General features: G+C 27.6%; 1 protein-coding gene across 6 annotated transcripts in view; it reads right to left on the reverse strand.

The window, feature by feature from the left end:
* The window catches only part of LOC142319718 (uncharacterized), a 78,899-nt gene that overhangs the window by 6,778 nt on the left and 45,086 nt on the right, over positions 1-27,035 (reverse strand). For 5 of the 6 annotated variants that reach the window (XM_075357311.1, XM_075357312.1, XM_075357310.1 and 2 more), the window contains 3 exons: positions 25,190-25,392; positions 20,393-20,496; positions 10,686-10,735 (listed from right to left, as the gene is read on the reverse strand). In XM_075357311.1, coding sequence (XP_075213426.1) covers positions 10,686-10,735; positions 20,393-20,496; positions 25,190-25,337 — 302 coding nt within the window. In that variant the 5' untranslated portion in view covers positions 25,338-25,392. Of the gene's footprint in view, positions 1-6,880; positions 7,145-10,685; positions 10,736-20,392; positions 20,497-25,189; positions 25,393-27,035 lie in introns of all 6 variants that reach the window. The other variant, XR_012755262.1, reaches the window with a different exon arrangement.

The raw sequence follows: 27,035 nt of genomic DNA on the forward strand, positions 1-27,035 counted from the left end.
GTCGGAATCTTAAAAATAAGATTTACTTTAAAAATAACAGGACAGAATTTAAAAAATATACTAAATAAAATTTAACGAAGTTCAAGAGGAGTGCAAAGGGGCCCTTTCTCGGATAACAAAAAGATTAAAACTATTATAATAATAAGATTACAACTAAAATAAAAAAAAATTAAAAATGTTACCACTAGAATAAAATATACAACATGAATAACAAAAATAAAATCAAAAGTTTATTGTTTTTTTATTTCCTTTTTCTGTTTAGCCTCCGGAACCACTGTAAGGTACTACTTCAGAGTTAATTGTTGGTATACATGGAATAATAACATTAAATTTTCTAAATTATATTGATAATTCATAGAAATAACAATGCACGACCATTTTTATCATTGCCTATGATGCAGCGAAGTTCCTTGGTAATTTTAATTTACGACATAAGGCTGCATAACATATGCAATCCACAAGGATATGGCACAAGATCAAGTGGCAGTCATATCGTACACATAGTGATGAATTTTCTGCTGACATCAGATACCCTTGAGTAGCTCTGGTACATCCTAATTGCAGTCTACAGAGAACCACTTCCTCTCAGAAAATTTTTCTATATAAAGGGTCCCAAGGCAATGCAGTATCTTTGATGTGTCAGAATTTATTATCTACTGTAGCAGTGTCATCTTGCCACTTTGCTCAAAGAGTGTTTTACACAATTAATAAAGTCAGAAATAGTAAAACGAGTGGTGAAAGACAGTTGACTACATGCGTCTAGCAGCAGAATCTGCATGTTCTTTACTTGAAATTCGCATGCGGCTATGGAGCCAGCAGAAACTCACTTGTGTTGCAATGCTTCAACTCAGCGATTGCAATACACATTTTGGTGACGATAAGAAGTCTAGAACACAAATTTTCTAAAGCTTGACGTGCACTCTATGAGTCGCTATCAAATCATAAGGATATGATCTTATTTGGGTTAATGATATTCAAAGCCTTATTGACTACATACACTACAGCAGTGAAGACACTTATAATACTTGGTAGACCAAAGATATAGGTTCTGCCATTAACAACAAATGCACATCCAACAGTATCATACTGGGTGTGTCTTGGAGAGAAATTGGTAAAATATCTGCTGAAAAACAAGAGTAGTTGCGTTTTTATTATACAGGATGGCACAAGGAAACTGGAAATTTTGAATGTAATAGTGGCAACCCTGAGGAGCTGGCAGAAGGTGGGAGTGGAATTCTTCTGTGCACAATTACTACCTGCCTTTAGTAATCACGGACCAGTGGGTCAATACAAAATGTGCATTTGCTGTGAAGGCAGTTTACAAGAATGGTGACAATGTGAGTGTTGCTCAATGGAAATTCTGATGCCATTACAATTTAGGACATTATGGTCGCATTCCATCTTGCCACGCCATCAAGAAATGGGTTGAGAATTTTGAGATGGGTTTGGCTATAATAAAAAAACCATCAGGAAGTCAATGAACCCAAAAAAAACCACCTCAAAAGTAAAGTGTACACCAATCGCCCAACGACAAATACAGAACTGAAATTGAGTATTTGAGAATAAATCACTACAATTCCCATGGAAGTGTTTCAAAATGCCATGCTAAATCTAAGTACTTGCTTCAAGGAATGCATATGTTCAAGTGGCCATCATCTCATGAACATTGTTTTTAGAAATTGAAATCTTTTGTTGGGACACTTAATGGAATGTAATTTGCTTTTTGTTAACAATAAAATATGTAAATTCATTTTTTTTTTTACTTGTGAGACTTAAAGATTTCCTGTTCCTTGTGCCACACGTATGTGGTCAAAATTAAAATGTATGGGGTTGATTCTCCATGGAGGATATGAACAGGGATAAGTTAGGAAAAATATGTGTCAAAATTTAAAAGGTGCAGTAAACACCGCGTATGAACACTCACAGGTGCTGTATAATTTGGATGATCCTCATACCTTTGTAAATGAGGATTTGAACTGACTGCGTTAAAAACCAGGCGATTCAGTTGTCCTTTAAAATGAACAGAGTAAGATGCTAGAAGCTGGTCTCATCTATCCTAATAAAAATTTAACATCAAGAGAAATAGCAACTAACTCTCCGTTGAGAAAGAATTGTGAAATAAACAGGTGTTGCAGGTGAGAGAAGATTACACATTTTGATCTTTCAGGTGAAAAAGTAAAGCCTGGACCAAGCTTCATGACGAGATAATATATTCTGCAGTAGTCTCTCAACTGTGGCTGTTGAACAGGATGTGATATATATAGCAAAATCATCAACAAATAAGAACATGAAACAGGTCTCTGCAGACATTTAATAATACTGTTGATGGCTGTAGCAAACAAGGTGATATTTAATACACTTCTCTGAGGTACTCCATACTCCAAGGTGACGCTACCTGACAAAGAATATCCAACATGAATACAGTAAGTTCGGTCATTTCCCTTGACTATCCATTCTTTAAGGGTATTTAGAATACTACATCACCAGGCATCACAATGAGGGGCTGGTGGAGTAGGAAAATGTTTTGAATAGCTGTTTCTAGTGACTCTAGATGGTCAATGGAAAATTGTCTTTGGCGGAAACTACACTGGAGATAAAAAGGCATGTTTCCCTAAGTAACATCCTGCGGTTCACCATTTTCTCCGTCACTCTGCATAAAGTGCTTGTCAAGGAGATAGGATGGTAGCCTGAGGGATATTGTTTTCTCTTTGAGCTTTAAGTACTGGTAAAATGGCTTCTGACCAGACAGGTTGAAAGACAAATGAGGAGAACAAACCTTTATTAATACACAATACATATTATTGTGGTGCTGAATTGGGAAAGTGTGAGAGCACACTGAGGTGAATATTGTCAGGTTCAGGGAAAGTGTTACATGAATTTTGTAGTACATGCTACTACTCATTAATTTTCTAGTACTCATTAATGTAAAGGGAGCATTTAATTCACTGATGAAATCACTAATGTTTAATAATACTATTTCCATCAGTATCTTTTACCTCTGAAATTCATTAGTATATGATGAATTACGAGACACCACAGAAACAATCTGCCAAGTTAATTGCAACTGCAGAAAATTATGTAAAAAGTTCTCCAATGTGAATAAGTACAAGAACAGATTGTTCTGTGATATGCAAATTGCACTAAGCTTCTTCCAAACACTAAACGTGGGAGTAGTGTACGTGATGGTGTCTACATAATTCGTCCACGACTTTCTCCTAGAGTCTAAGAATACCTGATGACATACTGCACTAGACTTACAGTTCAATTTCAGATGTTCATTCATAGGTTAAATTTACACAGTGCCTGCTGTCATTTCCTAATTGCATTTTGGCAATCATCATTCTATCAAGGCACAGAGGGACATAGATGTGCATGATCCTTTATTCAGCAGATAAGAGGTCTTGTTCACTTTGTTGTATACTTCCTTGAGAAGAGCAGGCTGATGAGCCCCATGAAATATGGTGGGCATTAAAAGTTTCCTGCTATTAATGATGGCGATGGAATTTGTGGAGGAAATTTGACATATCCAGCGCATTGAACTTGGAGTTCAGTGAGGGATACAAATTGCCGATATGTAATTTGAAGGGGACAGAGACTTATTTAGTGACAGCAGGAATGAGTGTAGCTAGTGGTATCCCTGCAGCTGACACCTCATACCACATGAAGATAGCAACTCCATCACTCTTTCTACTGCCTGCAAGACACTCATCTCTCATAGAAATAGAAATATTCCTGAGTATTACTTCTTGTTGCAGAAGGTGTGTTTCTTGGAAGTACGTTATTAAAGATTCTTTTGTGCACGTCAATACTCTAACATCTTAATGGGACCGAAGACCTCAAACATTCCACTGGATAACGTTCATAAATAAAGATAACTATAGCTATAGAAATACAGACATAAATTAATTGTAGGTGAACCAGTTTTTCTTTTTAGAATCTTTAATTTTAATACACTCCGATGCCCTGGGATTGGGTGGTTCCTACTGTATCCTCCAGCATATGAGATGACTGAGGGGAAATTTTGAAAAAATAGGAAGTTGCAGACAACAATCCAGAGAGGGTGATTGTGTGGGCTCCCTTAACAGGGAGCTTATTAGATGGATTACTGCCGGCTGTATTTACTCCTGCCTGCAAATGTAAAACTCTGGGGAAAGTTAACTTTCAGAGAGATCCCACTAATGTCGGTTTCACTAACTGCAACTACTGACTTCTTGTTTATCTTAGCTCCAAAATAGTGGCTGTGAGTGAAGCAACGTGATAAGATATCATCGAACAAGCTTTCTTAACTTGCTGCAGGATTCACACTGTTGATTACCTGCATTTACAGGGGGGGCTTATCTTAATGTAGCAGCGGCAAAAGAGATAGATGTCTGGTTTAACCGGTTACAAGAGTTCAGCGTCTTTTTATGTTCTCTTCGTGCAGTTTGAAAAGATAGCTTCTATTCAGTACAAATTTTTAGAACTGCCTTTTCTTCTTTAAAAGTTGGGCAATTTCAGGAATGAGCTGAATATGATCCACTGCAATGCTTCTATCCTCTTGACAGTTAAGTGTCATTGGAACCTTCTTTAGCACACTGAGCACATATTTCAGTTTTGAGCAAGATGTAATACGGGCATACCCTTGACAGTGGAAACATCACTGTGGGTTATGGATGAAAAGTTATACTTGAACTGACAAGTAACCTACTTTATTTTCTTCGATGGTACAGGAAGGCTGAATGTTAATAATAAAAGGGAAGGTTTTCCATTCTGTTCTGACAGTTTATTATTCGCTTCATTCACCTGTTTAATACCTTGGGGATGAAGCTCATCTGCTATTTCAGTAACATCAATCTGTAGTAGTTTGCTGCAAAATATTACTCCACGGCTGGTATTTAAGATTTTGTGACATATTTATACTATCCATGTTGGCAAGACGTAAGAGAGATCAACCTTGCTCATCATTAAATGTTTTGATTAGTATCGATTCATATTTTAATTTCTTGATGTTCTTTGGTAAACCACTTGATTCTGTTACTGCTTCATTGATCAGGAATAGCGGAGACCTTATAAAGGGTCTTCTTATTATTTCACAGAATTATGAATCTAATATTTTTGCATAGTAAATAAGATGCATCACAATTTAAGTTATCTTCTACAGGATTGCTATCCTTGTAAGACAACGCTGATTAAGGCCTTTTCACAAGACTTACTAGTGGTTTTTTCAGATGGACCACCGACCACCGTAGTATTTATTTGAAGACTAGTAATTTTGGTCCCACGAGAACTGGGGAAATACAGTACTTTTTTTATGCACCTGACCAAACTCTTTAGCACAATGATGATTAACATTGAGTTGAGAAATATAAAAATACTTTATCTACATCATATAAAAAAAAAATTAATTAATGAAATAAATTAAATTTTTAGAATAATCTAACTTCAATTTGATGGAAATCATGCCGAGTTGACAAATATAAACATCTATTACCATTTATAACTAGTATATCTAAATTTATGATTGTAATACTAATAAGAATAATAATAATTTAAGCAGTTCACCTACAGGGTTTTCATGCTAATAAATTTACATATTATTTAATTATAATAAGTAATTAAATTAATTTATGTATTAATATTAATTGTTTACGCAGCAAGAACCATTAATTTGAGGAAAACAGTTTTTATTAGATATATTATAAATTAAATTACAAAGAAACATATCTTTTCTTAGTATTTACTTATTTTTTATTCCGTTAACTATGCATTTTTATTTGTTTAATAATGACAAAAACCTTACTTCCCATAAGAATAATGCTTATCATTGATAATAAAAGTCAACAAATTTTTCCCATGGTTATTCAAGACATCTAAGAGAGAAGAAAGAAAAGTAAAAGTACGGTCAATGGAAAATATAACTCGTGTCAGTATTAAGTAGCAAAAATTTATTGAATTACTAATTTCACGATGTTATGATAGTTTCTAAATAAGCAAATTAACTTGTTTTAATAAAACTATAAAATTATTCTAAAAAATAAATATTTTAACATAATATATACATAACTTAATTTTTTGAATAAGTGAAACACATATTCTACACATGCATAGAAATGCATACTAACTACTTTAATAGTGTATGCAGACATATGTTAAACACAATATAATTTTACACCGCATACTAAATACATGTCTTTCTGATTACATAAAAAAAAAAAACTTAGCCCAGAACTGCAATGTAAAACAGCAGGTGTCACTGACACCTGCTGTTGACACCATGACCTTCAATGGTGATGGTCATGGACAAATTAAGATTTTTATGAAATGAGCACATCTACTGTTCATATTATAAAGAATACTACCTTTTTTTCCTTAACTCATTTGCTACTTTGACAGATATGGTTCTTGATTGAGTCTACACTAATGAATTCAATTCATAATGATTTTAAATGGATTTTTACAATTTAGGATAGTGCCAAATACTGAAGCCAAATGTCACAAAATAATTCAAATGATATATAACAGAATTCTTTGAAAAATTATGCAACTACTTTTACGTAATGAACCGTAAAAACTATAATTCAAATCTGTTACAGATAATACATTTTTTTTGTTAATAGATTTAAAATGTAAAGAAGAAATAATGTGACTAAACTATTTTATTACAGCACATGTTAATTAGTCGGTAAAACACACACACTTTATTGTTCATTTATATGACAATCATGGAGTTCTTTAGAACTTCATCGGTAAGAGGCGACGAATTCAATGAACTACGTTTACAGTTTTAAACATGACCTAACCTAACAGTGAAATGAAAATGGTAAGAAAAATTAAAATAACTGTGACAATATTATATTTCAGTTCAATTAGATTAGTAATAAAGAATACTTTCAAAAAATACCTTGAATTTTGTTAGACAATGTTTATTTTCCATTTGATGAATCGCAGGACTTGAATATCATTTTATTCATTTTTTTAATGAACATAATGGATCGTGCCGCTAGAAAGCAGTACTTGATAGTACTAGGTCTTACACAAAAACTTGATAATGTACTTGAAATAATAAAATTTAAAAGAAAATATACTACAGCTTGTTTTAATAGTAAATGCTGTTATGTAAATGAAAGTACTGAAGACGAAAGAAGTTCTTTAATTCCCATCAGTTCTTAAAAAAAAAAAAAAAAAAAAATAGAAGTATTAGTTTACAAGAGATTATACTAGTTTTATTAAAAAAGGAATAAATAAAACAGAAATAAATTTGATTGGTAAAATCAAGGGTTACACTTACTAAGTAATAAGTGCAATATTATATAACAGATTTTCGACTCGTAAAAGTCATTATACTAGTTTTATTAAAAAAGATAAAATATAGTATGAAGTGAATGATATAACTATCAACAAAAAAAAATTGTCCATGAAATTCAATTTGTTTGTTCTAAGGCAATAAATAAATTTTAATAATATAAGATAGCAATCAGTAATTCATAAAAAAAAAGAATCTAACAAAACACAGTGATATAAAAAAAATTACAATGAAATTGTAAACCTATGGTAAGAATCTCATAGATATCATTTCTTCTGCTCAAAAAAAAAAAAAAATTCTGTAATACAAAGAAAACTGTTTTTAACAAAACAATACTGATATTTAAAAAAGGTAAGACACTACATTTCTATCATCAAAATCTGTTATTAATTTAAAATACTCTTAAAAAAAATATATACATGTTAAATATATGTCAGATAATAGATATACAATAATAAACAATGTTTAAGCATTCCATATAAGCAAAAAAAATAAAAATAAAAATTTGTTACAAAACTCTTACTGGCCAGATTTAATTTATTAAACAACAAATAATCTTAAAAATTGAATTATTTCTGTAAATGCGATATGTATTACATATAAATGAAATTGGACTGGTAAGTTTTGTAACAAATATTTCTTTTTTTGCTTACTATAAGGAATGCTTAAACATTGTTTATTATCTATTATTTCTATTGTCTACTACATATATTTAATATGCATTTTTTTTTAAAGAAAATTCTAAATTAATAACAGATTTTGATAATAGAAATGTAGTGAGGTACCTTTTTTGATATCAGTATCATTTTGTTAAAAACAGTTTTATTTGTATTACAGACTTTTTGTTTTTTGAGCAGAAGAAATGATATCTGTGAGACACTTACCATATGGTTTACAATTGCATTGTAATTTTTTTAGATTTATATATTTACATTCTGTATGATTAATTTGATGAAACCTATCCATTATTATACATTTTTCTCAAAAAGGCAATGAAAACATTTATTAGACAGTGAAAATTATCTTTCCAATTCAGAATTAATTATAACAATGATTTTTTTTTTTTAAAAAGAGGTAAGTTCTTTAAAAAATGTTAATAAAATATATTTTTCATTATTCTTAAATAATAACTTTTAATTACTTTCATTAAAAAAAGTTTTTTTATTTACTAGGAGAAAGATTTAAAAAAAAATATTATTATAAACCTCTTATGAGTTACCTTTTGTAAAAAAAAAAAAAAATAAAAATAAAATAAAAACACAATAAATAAAAAATGTCAATTCATTTTAATTTAATACTCAAACAGAAAATAACACAACCCTGTAGAACTGGATTAAATGGTATGAAGTATCTCCTGTTCATGAAAGTTTAATTTAAATTCACTAAGAAAAAAAGAATTTCTGTAAAAATATATTTGATCAAGATAATGCCACTATTTATCTAAATTTCCTCACTGAAATAATTGTAGGTTGTTTTATTGTGTCTCAAAAACATTTTTTATCTGCCATTCTAAGAACAGAGGGAAAAATCTTAAAACGTTTCTCTTCTTCAAAAGTTTACTTTCAAAACTTGCCAAATAAACAATTCTAATATTATTATTATTATTATTACTCTTATAATTTTTGTATATTTTTTGTTTAAATTTACTTACTTATTTTGAAAAACTGTCTAATTAAATATGAAGTTGTTTACACACTCCTGTAATAAATGCTACTGCTTTATTTAAATGAAATACTAACAAAATATAATTTAGTTTGTAGGTTATCAGTGTTAGCTGTACAATTGAACTTACAAAATACGTAGTTATCAAAATTTAACTTCAGAAGAAAAACTACTCCTGAAGTTATGCGAAAATTCACTTACAAAAAAAAAGTTAATTCTCATTAAATTAATCAATAAATATTGAAGTACGATTCACTTCCAGGGTATAAATATAATATGCAAACACAATTTCAGCAAAAAATCAGCACAAAGTTAAATGCACAACACCAATGAGCTTTTCTGATGTATCTACACATGCTTCTATGATTCTATAATAGTACATCTTCTAGGGCTAACAACTTTCAGAACAACTTTTAATAGTAATAAAAGTTTAGAATCAATAAATATAATATTAAATAATTTTGTACATAAAAAAATAAAAAAACGTTGAAAAATATAAATAAAGGATTAGGTTAAGGCTTGCCAGATTAAAAGACCTTTGGAGGTGCAGTTCAGTTTCATGTAAGCTTTTAAAATCACCCTTTAACCACTATTTCATAATGAAAGCTTGCAAAGCATTTTTCGATGCATATCAAATATCACAGTTAATAATATTTACAAATATTTTTATGAATAATAAATAATAATTTAATTTAAAAAAAGAAAATTTGTATTGTAAACACTAATTAAAATTTCTGCACAGAATTATATCCATAAATAAAGTTTAAATTTATTTTTCATAAATAGCATACAAAATGTAGTTGTAAGTTCAAGCTAATGTTTTAATTGTAATAAATTAACAGAGAAAACAGTAAAGATAACTGGATTCAGTACGTTATGTTTTATTTTCATATCTTTAGTTAATAGTTAAGATTAATGGTACAGAGTATTATATTGAATATTTTAGAAATGCATTAACTTTAATTATTGAAATTAAATACATTATTATAAACATTTATTAAAAAATGTATAGATGATTTAATTTTTGCTGAAGATACTAATCAAAGGAATTTTTACGATTTAAAAAAACATTTTTAGACTTTCAAATAACTTCTACTAAATACCTCATAAAGTTTTTAAGACCAAAACTGAAATCCTAACTGAAAAATGGGAATTCTCAAAAATAATCGTAGATTTACAGGAAACCAACAATACAACATTCCATTAAATATGAGATCTTTATCATCTGTTATTAGTGGAGCAATACATCTGACAACACTAAAACAATTCAAGTGTATAGACCATCGGTTTGTCTCCAGAGGACTTTGTGTTATTTATATTAATAAATCAAAAACAATAAAAATGAAAGAAATTATGAAGTAACTGTGGACACTTTTATAGTTTGATTTTCATATGTGATATTCCAAATATCACACAATTTTACATTTTTAATTAAAAAACATTTATTTTTATTAAACACTAGTCACTCATTAAAATTAGTGATCTACTAATACTTTTTCATCACAGATTTCAATTAACAACTATATGACAGAAATTAAAAATTATTTTATGACTAAAAAAAAATGAAATAAATAGATAAATCTACAAATGACCAATAGAGAATAGAAATATTAAGAAATAGAAATGATTAGAAAAATGTCCCACATGCAGGATTTCACTGTCAATGGTATGTGTTAAGATACTAAGTTAAACCCATTTACTGTCATTAAAAAAAAACCAAAAACGTTTGCTTTGTATATACCTCTTATCCTGTATTTCCCTAACTAGGCCGCCTGCTACTTGTTCCTTCAACTGAAAATTAAACAATCATTTCATTACATGTAATACACATGTGATCTGAGTTACTTTATTTTTATTTTAAAATTTCTTGAAGACATTTAATAAAAAATAACTAATTATGAAAAAAATCTTCAGGAAATAAATCTTCCTGTAATCTTATAGAACAAAACATTCTGTAAGCTGACATTTCAAACCTACCCGCTATAATGTGCTTTGACAAGCTTAATGTTTCTTTAGCTAAAAAATATTATTATAATAATCTTATAATGAATTTATTTATATTCAGTAAATATATCTGTCAATGAAAACCAGTTTTTTTATATAGTAAATTAAATTCCAAGCAGTAATTAAAAAAATATAACCATAACACAAAATTACCCAATTTTCAATACAAACACATATTACAACAAAAAATAAATAATGTTACTTTTATTTTAAAATATAAGGAAAAACCCAATTTAAGTTATGTGAATGCAAGTGCTTCAAAGGAAAAGCTAAATTAAACACAATAATAATAAGAAGAAAATAACCATATGATTTCTTTGATACCAGGATTTACTCTACAAAAAATTGCTACAGGGCTTCATCAAATAATATTTTGAAAGTTTTTTCAATTCCAAAGGAAAAGTACCCACAGAAATAGAACTGGGATAAAGAGTTTCATAAGTTTTGATTAATCAAAATTCAAATTTATTTTTTATTTTATAAAATTATTATTCTTTCAAACTGTATGTATGACAGTTGTTCAATATAATTAAAGAGATAAATGACTTAAGAAAAATTGTTTATTCAATGTAAAACAACTAATGCTTTTCAACATACATTTAGGGCACTTGTTTTATCTTTCTGTGAGCTTTCTTATTTGAGTAGCATAAATATATGTATCATGGTACCACGTATACCATGGTACACATTTCGAGTGGAGCTGATATTTTCTGTCATTATCTTCATTCAGAATAAGAATTATTAACCTTGGTGTCTGAGCCATTGTTATACTGCACTGCTGACCTCCACATTATTGCCAAAAAAAAAAATCTGATGGTGTGAGATGGGACTGTTAAGTAGATATGGCAAAACTACCTGACCCAATTATTAAATAGCTTCTAGTGTCTTTTAAATAGTATGGTGGCTGTAAAAATTTGAAAAAGAATCCTTACTGCAGGATTTACTTTATTTTCTAACAAATCACAATAATATTCAGTGTTGATTCTTTCAAACAACTGCAATAAATTGGGCCTTTCTAGTCCCAAAACATTTTACTGTCTTATGCATATTTTTTGAACTTTTTCCTGGTAGGCTAACTTGAATGTTGTAATTATGCACTTTTGACTTCTGAATTCCAGCACAAAATTATAAGTTTCATTACAAGATATTACACGATTTAAAGAAACAATACCTTTCACAAAAAAATCACTCTCATCAAGTGTCTTTGTGCTTCTGGGTCAACTGTCTTAGAACTCACATTGAACATGTTTTGTAGTAATTTAGTTTATTATGGATAATGGAATAAACAATAATGATACTTGAACTATAAATTTCAGCAATTTTCCAAATTTTTATACGTCTGTCCTTTCAACTAAGATCATTAATGCAATTTTACAAAATACCAGTCATCTGCTAGAATGAAAATCTGTGACAATTGTTCTGCTCAATTTATACTTCTTGATCCACATATAAAAATTTTCATAGTCAATACAACTTTTACCAAACTGTTTTAACATCCAAGAGTGAAGTTTGGTCAGTTTTTGTACTTTATCACAGCATAATATTCTTCTATGGTACACATTTCAAGTGGAGCTGATATTTTCTATGTCAAAAGTACTCTGACAGATTGGATTCTGTTTATTCTATTAAAATAATTTTTTTGTTGTTGACTTAGTCTCTAATTATTGAACAACCCTTGTAACATGATTTTTGTTTTATTTGGCAACTTTTCATTATTATAGTATGTATTTTAAATATTCACTGCTATCACTAAATTATCTGTTAAGGGAAAGTAGCAAGTAGTATTAGATATTAAGGAAACTAGAGGTGGGATGAAATAAACATGTGTAACTGCAATAGTCTGAATAACCATTTCAGAATGAAATAATAATGCAAAAAATCCTTTATCAAAACAACCGGTAAATTGTAATTACAACATTAATGTGAAACTTTTTAAAACAAGATAACATTGTATTGTGGTTATATCATCAGTAGGAGAAAAATCCCCATTTTAAAGTGACTAAAAGTTGTAATTGAAATGGTAAGGTAAAATTTCTTTGAGATAAACTTGACCTTTTTATAATTTCACTTTGAATTCAGGGCAGCATTATATGGACCAACATTATATATGCATACAATATACTCATAATATGGTTGCAAGTATAACAAGCACCTGTATTTTACCAGAATATTTTACTGAAAAAAAAAATGTTATACTGGAAGTATGGTGAAATGAGAACTAGTAGAAAAATCTAGTAATGTTAAACATACTGCACTAAAAACTTTTTATAAAAAAATATTTTAAAATTTACTTATGAAACTTTGAAATTTCAAAGATCAAAAGAAAATTAAAAAACTATAACAGTAGAAAACTAATGTAATTTACAGTTTCTAAGTTAATTTTCATTAATATTTAGGTAACACCTTTGGACCAATTAAAACTCTTAATCTGTTATTGAAGACAATCTTGCATTACTGTCTCCTTGCGATTGTTCTGATGTAATCTTTTCAAATAGTGCACAATCTTTACCACCTAAATTATTTGAAATATTTCTGTTGAAGTTACTTAATACTTGAAGAGAAGTTTACTTTTAATTTTACTACTTTACAGTTGTTTACGAATAATGAAACTAAAAATTGTTCAACACCTCTAGATATTGCACTTATGGTCACCATCCAGCACTTATTGTATGTATAGTATTCTAGAAGAAAAACTTATAGAATGTTTCAGGAGGTTTCTGCCATACTTCTTAAGCACATTCCTCTCATTAAAATAATGAAAAACGTTCAAACAAGCAGAGGTCTGGAAATACTTTGTTTCGACTAGTAAAAGATTTTGCTCAGGTTTATACGCTAAACATCAAATATGGGAAAATACTAAGCACTACGAACACAAGTTCTTAAACAAAATTATATTACACAAAAAATTAATAAAATGATTTCCATAACTGCACCTTCAATATTTTCCAAGAAAATTGTTGTAAAGTTAAAAAAATTTGTGTCAAAAAGTACGTTTGGACAAAATTAAAATGTTTTTAATAAGATTTTAAGTTGTAAGAAACCTGATGTTGACTTGCTCACACAACAGAATTGTTGTTTAGAAACTGCTTTAACAAATAATTTTCTCCATGCAATCATACAAGAATATATAATTTTTTGAAACACTCTTAAGGGTGCTTCTATTGTTTATAAAATAGAGCTGATAATCTTGACCTTTTATTTTTAAATTTTAATCAATTGAAAGTGCAACAATATTGAATGCAATATTATAAGAATAAATAATCTTTTCTTGTACAATTAAAAACTTTACGTATATTTAAAAAAAGATAATAATGAACAACGATATCACAAATGGTACAATGTTAAAAAAGGGTATTGGGTTGATTTCCAGTAAAAATATTATGTTAAGAGATCTGTTAATAATTTTATATTCTGCTATAAAATTTTTAGGGTTTAAGTGAGAGAGCCACTGGTCCACATCACCCTTGAAGTTGCTTCCTCAATTATAATTTATCTGGGATTATTGTGATACATTTATCTATGATACATTTATCATGACTACTCTTTTAAGTCCTACTTAAAACAGTTAGAATTGCCTTCAGTGCTGAGGGCAATTTTTTTTAATCATTGTCTTTTAAAATTACAAATTTTAGACTTTAATCTATGACACAAAATAACCTGCTGGAATCAGTTTGGCAGAGAATTAAAACTGTGGAAGAAGTCATTTGATTTTTTGTACATAATTTGTAATTTAACAATGCTGAATATGAGGGTATGTTGTGGTGGAGCACCTAAATTTGGGGCTCATCTTGCTGGTTTACAGGTTGTCCTTCAGGCAAATATAGTGAATGACATTAATACTGCAAAAAAACCATTTGGTGACCTTGATTTAGTCTGTTTAGTTTTAGTGAAATTTTCTCTACCTTCTGGAAGACTGAACTTAAGTAAACCTATTTTTTTGGATATCGTATTATAAGCCATTAGAAATGTTGCAATTAAGAAAAAATTTGGTAATTTTTTGAACAGAATTAGTATATGAATTTTCTAACAATTATATTTAGAGGAACATTAATACATAAAATAAATTGGCAGGATTCTGTTTATTAAAAATATATACAGTGAATATGTTAATAGTATTTCCAATTATACCACTTAATTTTATTTTTATCTCATAGTATTTCTTAAGATGTATATTATTCTGCAGTTTACTCCATGCATATTATTATTATACTTAATGCTGTTGCATAATCCTGTTATTATAATTCAGAAATCATAATTTTCAGCATTTGGTATCGTACTTGAGTTTCAAAAATGTTGATTTTTCAGTTAGGAAAAAACAGCACCTATTCTTTATAATTTCAGTTTTTTAAATAGTTATACGTACATCTAATTATAATCAAAATAAATCATCATTTGATACCAATTTTATATAAACATACTTTCATGAGTTTTATACCCACAAGCACTCGCAAAGATAGTTACACAAATTATTTGCTGCAGTCAGGAAAAACACTGTTAGAAAAAGTCACTAAAAATAATGCTCTATCCTGTATTATCCAGTTACCTAATGAAATATGAGTGTTGCTTATTATAAAATGCTTGAGTTAATAAATAATATAAATCTACATATGTGGATACATACTAATTAAGACCAATATTACTTAAACAGGGAAAAAATCTACTTCAATAATTCCTAATGTTAAATAATGGATAATTCCCAGTGAACTAAACACTCTAATTCTGTTTGAAGTGCAAGAAAATAAAATCTGGCAAGATAACTGACATATGTCAAATATGCAAATAATTTGAAAAAGTTTTATAATCAAATAAAGCAGTTGTAAATCTATAATCAATTTTAGATGTATAATCTATTACTGAATAGAATATACAATGAAGAGATACTTGTAACGGCAAATGTGAGAAGCAGTTGATCTGGAAAAAATTAAATGGAAGAATAAACATGTTATTATAGTTAATATACAAAAAATCGCTTACCAGCAACTGAATTCAAAGCGTTCAAGTGCTTTCAGAATTAAATCCCATCTTCAGGAACTCTCATATTTTTTTTACTTATAATATTAAAATTTTATATGTAAAATTATCATGATATTTGGTTAAAACATAACAATTGGTCGTCATAAGTTTTAAAATTACATCAATGTAAACATGCTGTCAATTTGGTGGTCTCAACTGTTGTGTTTAAAGGGAGATGGATCAGTTTGGCCAATAATAAATGGTAATAATCTATTATTATTATTATTTAATACCTGCTTGTATAAAACATCATTTTATCTGTTGAATTTTTAAATGTGTCTTTAAATTTTGTCTGTTTGTTTATTAATTTATTATTATTTACATATATATGGTATTTTTCTAAAATATTATTACTCTGATAACTTATATAGTTATCAGAGTAATTGAGTATGTTAATAAATTTGTCTGGGTCATAATTATGGTTATTATTTATAGCATGTTTAGCAAAATTAGATTTATCTGTGTGACCTTTGGTATGGGCTAAAAACTGCATACATAATTAATAATAAAATATATAAATAATAGGTCCTACAAAAACAATAAAAAAAAAAAATAACCAAGTCAATTAAGAAAAACATGGAATATATAGTATGAAATGTGTGGATTGTGATTTGAAATACATTGGCATGACCAATCAGTCAGAATAAAAGAGCATCAAAATTATATAAACAAAGGTCATACAGATAAATCAAATTTTGCTAAACACATTATAAATAGTAACCATAATTATAACCCAGGCAAATTTGTTAACATTCTCAATAACATATATATGAATATTTTAGAAAAATTCCATATTTATATTTAATAAACAGACAGAAATAATTTGATAATGATGTTTTATACAAGCAGGTATTAAATAGTAATAATAGATTATGTTGACTAACCTGATCCACCTCCCTTTTAACGCAACAGTTGAGACTAACAAATTGACAGGACGTTTACGTTGATGTAATTTTAAAACATATGATGACCAACTATGTTTTAAGCAAATATCACGATTTTTTTATACGTGTATTTTACGTGTGAAGTTTTAATTAATATTATAAATAGGACGAATATGAGAGTTCCTGAAGATGGAATTTAATTCTGAAAGCACTTGAATGCTTTAAATTCAATTGTTGATAGGCGGTTTTTTGTATTTTAACTATAATTATATACTTATATCAAGGGGCCATGCTTAACAAAATTATTATAAAAATGCTAATAGTTCACATTTTATGATGCGATGGGCTGCCAAAATTAATTAACAAAGAAATTATAGAGGAAAAGAACCATAGACGAAGAAACAGATTGAAAGACATAACACAAATCATGAATGATATTAATTGCTCAAGCTATCAAGAACGTAAGTTGGAAGCAAGTGCAGAAGACTTTGGAGGCTTTTTTTTTGGAGAGATTTGTTTTTAAAAATTGAAAACATTGTATGAAACTTTTTTATTGTAAAATACCTTTACCCTTGTCATACTGACAGTAGATTCAATATAGTAATTACAGTGCATCAAAACAATAGTAAAAAGAGAAAGACCTAGAAAATGTAAAACTTACTTTTTATATTGAGCTTTACACTGCTTCCCAACAGGCAGCAAATCCAATTATAATTCGCCAGTAATATGTGAATGTTATTGTGTAAATATAATTATAAATTAATTCAATTTAAGAAATATAGAAAGAATATTTTTCAACAAACCAATCTACGTGTTTTTAACATGAAAACCTACAGAGCTGCATTTAATAATAATTTCTTAGTTAAAACTTTTAAAAATAATTCAACTGGAATTACTAAAGCATTTGGTTTGGAAGTACTTTTGAAAACTTAATGCCAAATACATTGTTTAATCTTCCTTAGTAGTGACTAAACTTAAAAGCATGTGAACCACTATTAAGTCTAAAACAACTAATATGCTTTTGAAACATATAGTGTCCTTAAATAATGAGGGATTTCTATTCTTTTTCATAAAAATATGAAAAAATTCTAGTGTAACAGTGTACTTTTCTACTAACTTAAAAAATCTTATCATGATACTTTTTTCAAGTACAAACCGTTTTAACTTACGCATACATGAACATTTGACATGCAATGGGTACAATATTAAAGAACTCACTGCCTCTGTGACTTTGTCCGTATTTTGCTGTATAATACATTAGAAAATTAAAAATGAGAAAAATAAATCCATTAAATAGCAACATAATTTAAATACAACTAATTTAATACTCAAGAAGTATACGTGGATTCTGATTAAGAATAAGGAGCACTGAATCTAAATCTCTGACACATTTTAAACCACCCTTTTTTTCACAAAATTATCAAACAATCAGGCAATTTTATAAAGCCAAAAACTCAGAAAAACCTACACTAATAAAATGTAATTTAATTCAAGTTGGTTTTATACCACTATCATTATCATCTTAATACACATAAACATCAACCAACCAATCAATTAAATTAGTTTAAATGAAAATTTATAAGAAAATTGATAATTTTGAAGCTCATAATACAACCACAATAAAATATGACATTTTTTTTTATATTGTCATTAAAGGTAATATATTGGTAGTTTTGAAAATATAGTTAAAATATATGTATAAAACAATTAATTAATTTCCAAACAATACTGAGCTAGATGGAGCATCAAGTTTCACAGAATTAATAAAGAACAATAGACAAAAAATATAAACAACTTAATAATTATGTGTAGCTTAACTATAAAAAAAAAGGATTTTATCCCGGCAATATCAATGGGCAAATAAATACAGCAACTGTGTATGTAATAATATCTCTAAAAATAACTAACTTTTTTTAAACTTTTTACTAAATTAAAAAAAAAGAAAAAAATATATTTATCATCACAAATATATATATATGATGTCTGATAAAAAAAAATATGCAGAATTTTTATTTTCCCAGATTGTATAAATCCAATTGTCCATAGGTCCATTTACAACATCAATCTGTTATATACTTGTTCCTAATGTATGTTTATATTGGCAGCCATATTGGATGCTTACTTTATTGTTGGATGTCAAAAGGATTATACATGTTTTGGTATAGTCGGCGATTTTTAACTTAGGAAAAAACAGAACAAAAAAATTGCATTAAATTTTGCTTTAAGAATGAAATAAAGTGCAGCGCGGTGCTGCACTTTATTTAACAACATTCAACATTTCCACTGCGGTAGTGGAAATGTTGAATGTTGCTTTTGGCAATTCTTCTAAGAATAAAACAAGAAATTACAAGTGATTCAAACATTTCCAAGAGGGCCGTTAAGACGAAGATGATGAGCGCCCTGGACGTCCCAGCACATCAACAACCAACGATGTCGAAAAAGTGAAAAAAATAATTATAGACAATCACCAAACCACTATCAGAGAGTCAATAAAGATTACTACCTGCAAGTTTATGCAAATTGTGTACAGCAATCTGAAAATAATGCCTATATTTCTGCAAAATAATTCATGGAAATTGCACCACAATAATGCACCTGCTCATACTTCACTGCTTGTTCGTGAATTCTTGGCAAAAAAACAGCACTACTATGATGCCTCAGCCTCTGTATTTGCTGGACACGGCCCCTGTGATTTCTTCCTATTCCCCAAGCTGAAAAAAACCATGAAAGCCAATGTTTTGCTAAAATTGAAAGAGGTAGAGACAGAATCGTTGAAGGAGCTAAATGCCATATTGGAAATTATGTTCCTGAGGTGCTTGAAGGTTGGAAAAAGTGCTGGCACAAATGTATTATTTGAAAAGGAGTGCTTTAAAATCAATACTGATGAATAAATAAAAAATTTTTGAGAAAAACTAAAATTCCAGATTTTTTTTTAATCAAACCTTTTATATATATAATAAAGGTCCTTATTCCCCTTCACAGGTTGATTGCTCTCCATCCTTCAACCCTTCCCTTTTATCATTTCTGATCCCTTCTTTTTTGGTTTGGTACATAGGAGTTGTGTCCACAATAATACTTGCTCCATTTGTGATGCCATGTTGACATCCAGCTTCTTCTTCCTTAGTGAAATAATAATTTTGCCTGAGGGCTTCTTAGAAGATTTTCTATTGGGTGTTTGGGCAAAATAGCTAACTGGTGAGGTGGATGTTTAGTAAAGTGTCTTGCACATCTACAATATTATGTAATTAAGGAACATAGTTAATTTTAATAAATTTTACAAGAAAAATAATTGAATATAAAAGAAGTATAATACAAAATTTAAATAGCCAATTAAAAAGATGGGGGTATACAAATAATATATAAAAAATTAACTGTGCAATTTGTCTTACAAAAAACATACATATATAACACCTTATTTCATGATTAAAATAATTAAGTCAAGCTACAAGTAAAAATAACTAAAAAAAAACAAATATAAATAATAGTAATAATTAATGTAGTGTAGTTGAATAAAATGTACATAAGAAATTTCAAATATATATCATACCAATATTTCTCTGCACAAAGTCCACACAATTTCTGCTTCTCCAGAACTGCAAACCACTTTATATCCTAACTCACTTAATAAATTAATAACTTGAAATGGAGTACCTGAAAAAAGATATGCAAAAGTTTTTTCAAACATCCTTAAAAATAACAGCTCATAAAATTAGAAAAACTGTATATTTTATATTTTTTTATATACTTGCACATTTACATATTATCTCAATAAACATAATAAAAATTAATTTTATGGTAACTGATACAGATAAATGACAGCAGATTGTTACAAATTATTTACAGTTATAACACATTTAATTATTATTTAAAAGAAGGCAATGTAAACAGTTCCAAACTAGTATAGATTACTTTATCAATAGTAAAGTTTCCATTATATCAACATTACCTTGCCATTTAAAAATAATTACTTTGTAAAATGTTGGCTTTTAGGTCATATTTACAATTATATATATAAATATAATTTTAAATTACCTATATATTGTAAATTAATAATAATTTTACACCTCTTCAAACTAAAAAGAATTTCTAAAAAAAAGAATAATACTTATTATTTCTGAAATTAACATATATTTCAACTTTTCCAGGTTACTGTTTATTTTTAGTGGAATTCAGAAGGTTCAGTTAAGATCAAATATGTATATCAGCTATCAAATTATGTATTTGGGCTTTTGAAGCTTATACACTACTAATCAGAATATTGAAAAATTGTAAAAAAAAATGGAATTTTAAGATAAATAAAACCTAGCAGAAACCATTAATCTAAGAATAGTTATGTTGCTGTTACAAATTAATTCAAATAAAGATTGTATTTAAAAATCATTTAGTCTAAGAATTTAATGTTAACAAGTGAGAAGCAAAACAATTGTATGTTTCACAGGCATTACATTTGCTAATTAATAATGTTTAGGTAATTATTTTGAGATTATGACTTAATATGAAACAAAATAAAAAAATAAAATGCAAATAAAAAATTTAATAACATTTTTACCAATAAAATTTAATTTAGTTATATTTCGCATATATATTCTTGAATAAACAATTTTGTAATATTTACACAAAATGGATGGAACAAATTATTCTATCAATACATCTGTTTTTTACCTAAGGCTGACTGGTTATTTTTTATATTTTATATAGCTTTTTATGGGTCTGAAAAATACTAAATACTCAATTGTTCAATATTCTTTGTAAGACAAAACAATAAAAATTATAATAAAATGTAAGATTAGATACATGACTACACTGTCTAAAACTACAATGTGTTATCAGGTGCGGGAGTAAATATAACTTAAAAATCTCTTTCTCAGTATTACTATGAAAGAAAGACTAATTTTATTTAATGATGTGTATTTATATGTTTCAAACGTGACTGCTTTAGTGTTGAAGAATAAGATCAATCAGAAAGACCAAATAAAGTGAAGTTACCGCCCATTACAAAACAAGAATTTAAAAAAATGGCTAATGCACAAGTGCTAGTTCAGTTCATTCTATTGTTAAAAATGTAAACTAAAAAACAATACTGAAGGGAAATGCTTTTTAAAACTGTCTAGATTTCACTTGTCATTTTTCCTTGATGTTAATGGAGCTGTGTATCAACATCAGTATTGTGAAGGAACTAGGTAATTACAATTCAAACAAATATTAAGTTCTATTTTACACTACTGAAATATATATATCTAAGATATGCTGTATATATGTGTGTGTGTTTACATACATAAATAATATAATAATAAATAGCACCTGAGAGATTCCTAAAGGCAAGCAGCAAACAAAACTGAATGGGTTAAATTTTGATGATTTATTTAAAATCAATACATAAAAGTAACGACATGTAATATTTAGTTGGATAATAATAGTGTAAATGCATAACATTAAAAAATTTACTCTAATTTAAAAAATTATGCATATCTAATGAAGTATCTAATGAGTAACTAATGAAACTTTTTTATTTATTTTTTAGTATTAGTATCAACCATTCATTTTTTCTTTTATAGGAACATTAATTGCTACAAGAATCAACTATTTAATGTCAAGATCATGAGGTCATCTAACAGATGAACTCTGCCTAGAATTACCAGCGAGCAACAAAATCAATTTGTTAGATGCGGTTTCCAATGTCGATATTTTATCCACAATTAATTATTTTTCATTTCAGGAAGCTGCTCAGTGAGATTTAACAAATACTGTGAAATTATTAAGTTATCTAGTTCAACCACATTATTCAAGGTATGTATCATGAGACTACATTTCATGTTAGTTCTTTGGGTACTAACAATCATCCCAAAGAATTAACATCATTATTTGTTTTAGATTATTTTGATATATCTATAAATAAATATTAATAACTGTGCAATTAAGAATATAAATAAGTACAACATAATTGAAACAGTGCAATTAACAATTAAAGTCTCTACAATAAAGAAAGACAAAACTTCCAATTACAAATTTTTAAAACTACTGCATCTGATTAACTAACAGTTCAACTGCATCTTAACAATAGATGGTTTAAATAATGCTACAGAAATGTCATATTTTATCTAATTAATTTACAAAACATACAGAATTAATATTTCTACAAAAACATAAGACATGCAGCAACATGCATTTGAAAAAGTAACACACCTTTCATACATAAAACATCAATAAATAAATAAAACAATGCTCTATTTTATATTCACAATAAATAACAGTCTGTGTTTGACTCTGAAACTGAAAATGTTTTAACAGAGATTGTTTTAACAAGATAATTAATTTGATACCAAAAATTCAAAGGAAGAGTAGAATAAAAATTGAGTACTTAACATGTTTGATGGGAGATTCGATATAATTTTGTTCAGATAAGTTTACATAATGTCCAATACAAATATGTTACTCATACTATTTGATTATCAATATCCGAGTTAATAGTTTTGTAATATTTGCCCTCATGTGGAATTATGGTACACACTAAATTTTTCTCAGTTTATTTGAACAAGATTACTTTTCTGCAATCGCAGCAGTATAAATTTTTTTCTCCTTATAAAATGATGTAAATTTTGTGATAGATATAGTAATTCTGAGAAGGATATAAATTCTGATTAATGAACATTTGGATAATTAATATTATTTCATGTATATTAATGTTAATATAAGAAAAAAAAACACAAAAAGTAGTAAAATACTGAAAACTATAGTAAAACACAACTAGAAAACTCCAGCTGTAATGGGAAAATCTGTCGTAGATTAATAACTAGATTAAAATTTTCTGATCACATAAAATTCAACAGAGAAATGGGAGAGTTTGTATTTATATTGGTGAACAGAGGACTAAAAGTTATACATATAACTTAGTCATACAATTTTATGTAAATTTACTAGATACATTTAAAAAAACCATTTAGGATTGTCTGCATATATAAAGGAAATTACTCAACAAATTTTGACAATCTGAACCAAAAGATTTGATTAGAATATATCAACCACATTTTTTGTTACATCTGTCTAGAAGGAAAATCACAGTAAATGGTAAACAGTTTTTCCGTATTTAAGAGCACATATCCATAAATAATTGAGTAATGGCAAAATAAATTTTATAAAACACATCATATTAAAAAAAAGAAAAATTAAATCAATATGAACTTTAACAAAGAGATGAACAATAATGTAAGAAAAATGTATATTATTATACACATAATTTTCAATATGTATTTTCTTTATGTATTTTATTAATTTTCAATACTTTCTGAATAAAATATTCAACCTAACTTCAATTTTTTTCTTATGAAAACAATATAAACATTCTTGGCTTGTTTTGCATGTGAAATGAATTATTTTATTTATGTAACATGAGTTACATAATTTATGTACCATTAACAATAAGAAAAGGAAAGTCTTGAATTCTGCAAATAAACAACTTTACAGTTAATTTATTTTGAGCAGACATTTAATAGTCACCTATCTTGGAAAAACTCTTCACTTCTAAAAAAAAAACTTGTTATCTATGTTATTCATGAAAAATCTGGAATAACTGATATAAAGACAATTTAAAATAGTGATATTCTATAGTAATGAAGGAGGTTAAATACCCCATCATCATTTTCTACCACTTGTTTTAAAGGTCTGGTTTTTCTTTCTTTGAATTAAATTTTTGCTTTAAATTTAGTTAGAAATTATTGGTTACATTTCTACAATTACATTATTATTGAATACTTATGTTTTTTATACTTATTTATTTTTATTTATCTCAATAACTTCTATACAATAAAGTTTACACTGTTTTTTAAAGCTTGTTGTGGAATCTAATAGTAATTAGTGATAAAATTACATTACTTTTTATTAATTATTAAATAATAAATGATCAAATATGACGGTTAAAATTTTACAAACTTTTATGAATAATTTCATATAAAATAATAAACAAACGAATAACAATTCTAACTGCAAATAAAAGGAGACTAAATTTCATTTCAATGAATCATGACACTACAAGTCAAATACTAAATATGACTTGTCCAAACAGCAAAACCTTAAGACTTAATAAAGAGTGTGTTGGATTTTTTAATAGAAATTCTTTTAGATTCAATGGAAATTTGTTACTTAAAAAAAAGTTTTTAAAATATTTCTTTATTTGAAGAAGGTATGAGATATTTTGAAAAAAAAAATTCATTTTGCATAAATAATCTTTTAAACATACAGCAAGATGAGTTAGAATACATACATATTTATACAGTCAAATCATGTAATATTTATAATAAATATGCAATTTCTGAATCCAGAATGATTTAAGAATATTTGTTATCAGTACCTTTGATAAGTACACCATTAATAATATCTTTTGATGATCCGGGAAATCGTTCAAAAAGAGCGGTAACTTCTACTGGTTCAAGTCCAAAAACAGAAGTATCACTAGCATGAAGTGAAGCCTTGACTGCGATGTAATAATGCTCTGACATTATCAATAGATGTGAATTCAACAATGTATCGCTTTTTACAGACCTCCTTCTTTCCCTGTGATCAGAACAAGATTGAATTCTTATTTCAATTCCGGTTTCATTTTTTGCCATATTCCAAAAATTGTTGGCTTGTATTTCACAGCGTGTTTACTTTCAACAAAACATATTTCTTCAATAAATCTACACAGATACGTTTAAAGAGTTAAAACAGTTTTAGTTATCTCATTAAAATATAACTCCCCACCACCACTGTCACAAACATCTGACCTAGATTAACTTAAGGCTTGATCAAGTTTCTATTTGCAATTATTTGATTTATATATTAGTTTTATATGATCTGTCCCGTGAAACAATGATATTTAGAAAACAATAGACAATAAACATGACAATACTTAGTCATAACAATTTTTTTACAAAAGAGAAAAAAAGATAAATTAAACTGTTCATGATACTTTTATTTTTAACACTTTGTTTTGAGTAATTTAATTAACTTGCTTAAATTAAAGAAACAATATTAACAAAAATTAATACTTTACAGATATTACATTCAATAAAAATTTAAATAAGTTAACTATTGATATTTAAGAAGTTCAATTCAAATACTACAGATTAAACATCAAGAATGAGACATAAAATTAAAAAAAAAAACAAAAATACATTCTAGACATTAAAGAATTTAATGTCTACAATTACTAAAAAAAAAAAAAACTAGGCAAGCAGCTACAGAGAAATAAATGCTAATTCAGCAATATAAAAGAAAATGAAGTTCACTATGTTCCAGCACTAATATTAAAAAAAGAAAACAACCACAACCACACATTATTAATGAATTGCTATGTTATTACTGTTTCACTTATCTGCTAAATTAAAATTCTATTTTTCTAGATAATTTTATCAAAAGTTAAACCGAGATAAAAGTAAGTTTGTCAGCATTTAATAATTTTTTACATAACTCTTTTTTAAATAAATATAAAATTACTAATCACTCATAAAACAAATTATTGATAAACAACTGACAATTATGAAATTACACTATAATTATTTTAACACATGATCTTCAACTTACAGAACAATAACACTTCAATTTATGCAATGTATATAGATAAACTTACAATGTCTTTTAACTAGAAATATGGCAAATAACAGAACATTAATATTTTTTTTTTACCATACAGTCTCAACCTAAAAAATTAAAGTGTTATATCCCTTAATATTCTGTAGAAACTGAAATTCTCCAAAACTTATTTTTGGGACTCAAAAAATCAGGAATTTTTTAATTAAAAAAATTATCTATGATAGTGGGCTAATCCAAATGGATCAAATTTTTACCTCGAGTGACAATGTCCTTAATATAATCAAGGAACATTTTTGTGAAATGAGTGATAAATATATATATAATTAATACTGTTTAAGGAACAAAATGTACAGATAAAAGTTTTCTGCTTTAACTTAATTAGAATTTTAGTATATGGTATTTACACAGCTAACCAGCTATTTGAGATTACTTCATATAAAATATTCAAACTTCTGAAAATAAATTAATTAACAAAATAAAATATATCATAGAGTTGAAACAATGAAAAGAGAGAAGTGACAGATTTTACTTTCACATTTACCTTCTTATTTCATCCCTCATTTACTACTTTACCTTCCTACCCCCTGAACAAACATTTGATTTGTAATCAAATTCTACTGTGC

Source organism: Lycorma delicatula, chromosome 2 (assembly GCF_047948215.1).
Source record: "Lycorma delicatula isolate Av1 chromosome 2, ASM4794821v1, whole genome shotgun sequence".
Classification (NCBI taxonomy): domain Eukaryota; kingdom Metazoa; phylum Arthropoda; class Insecta; order Hemiptera; family Fulgoridae; genus Lycorma; species Lycorma delicatula.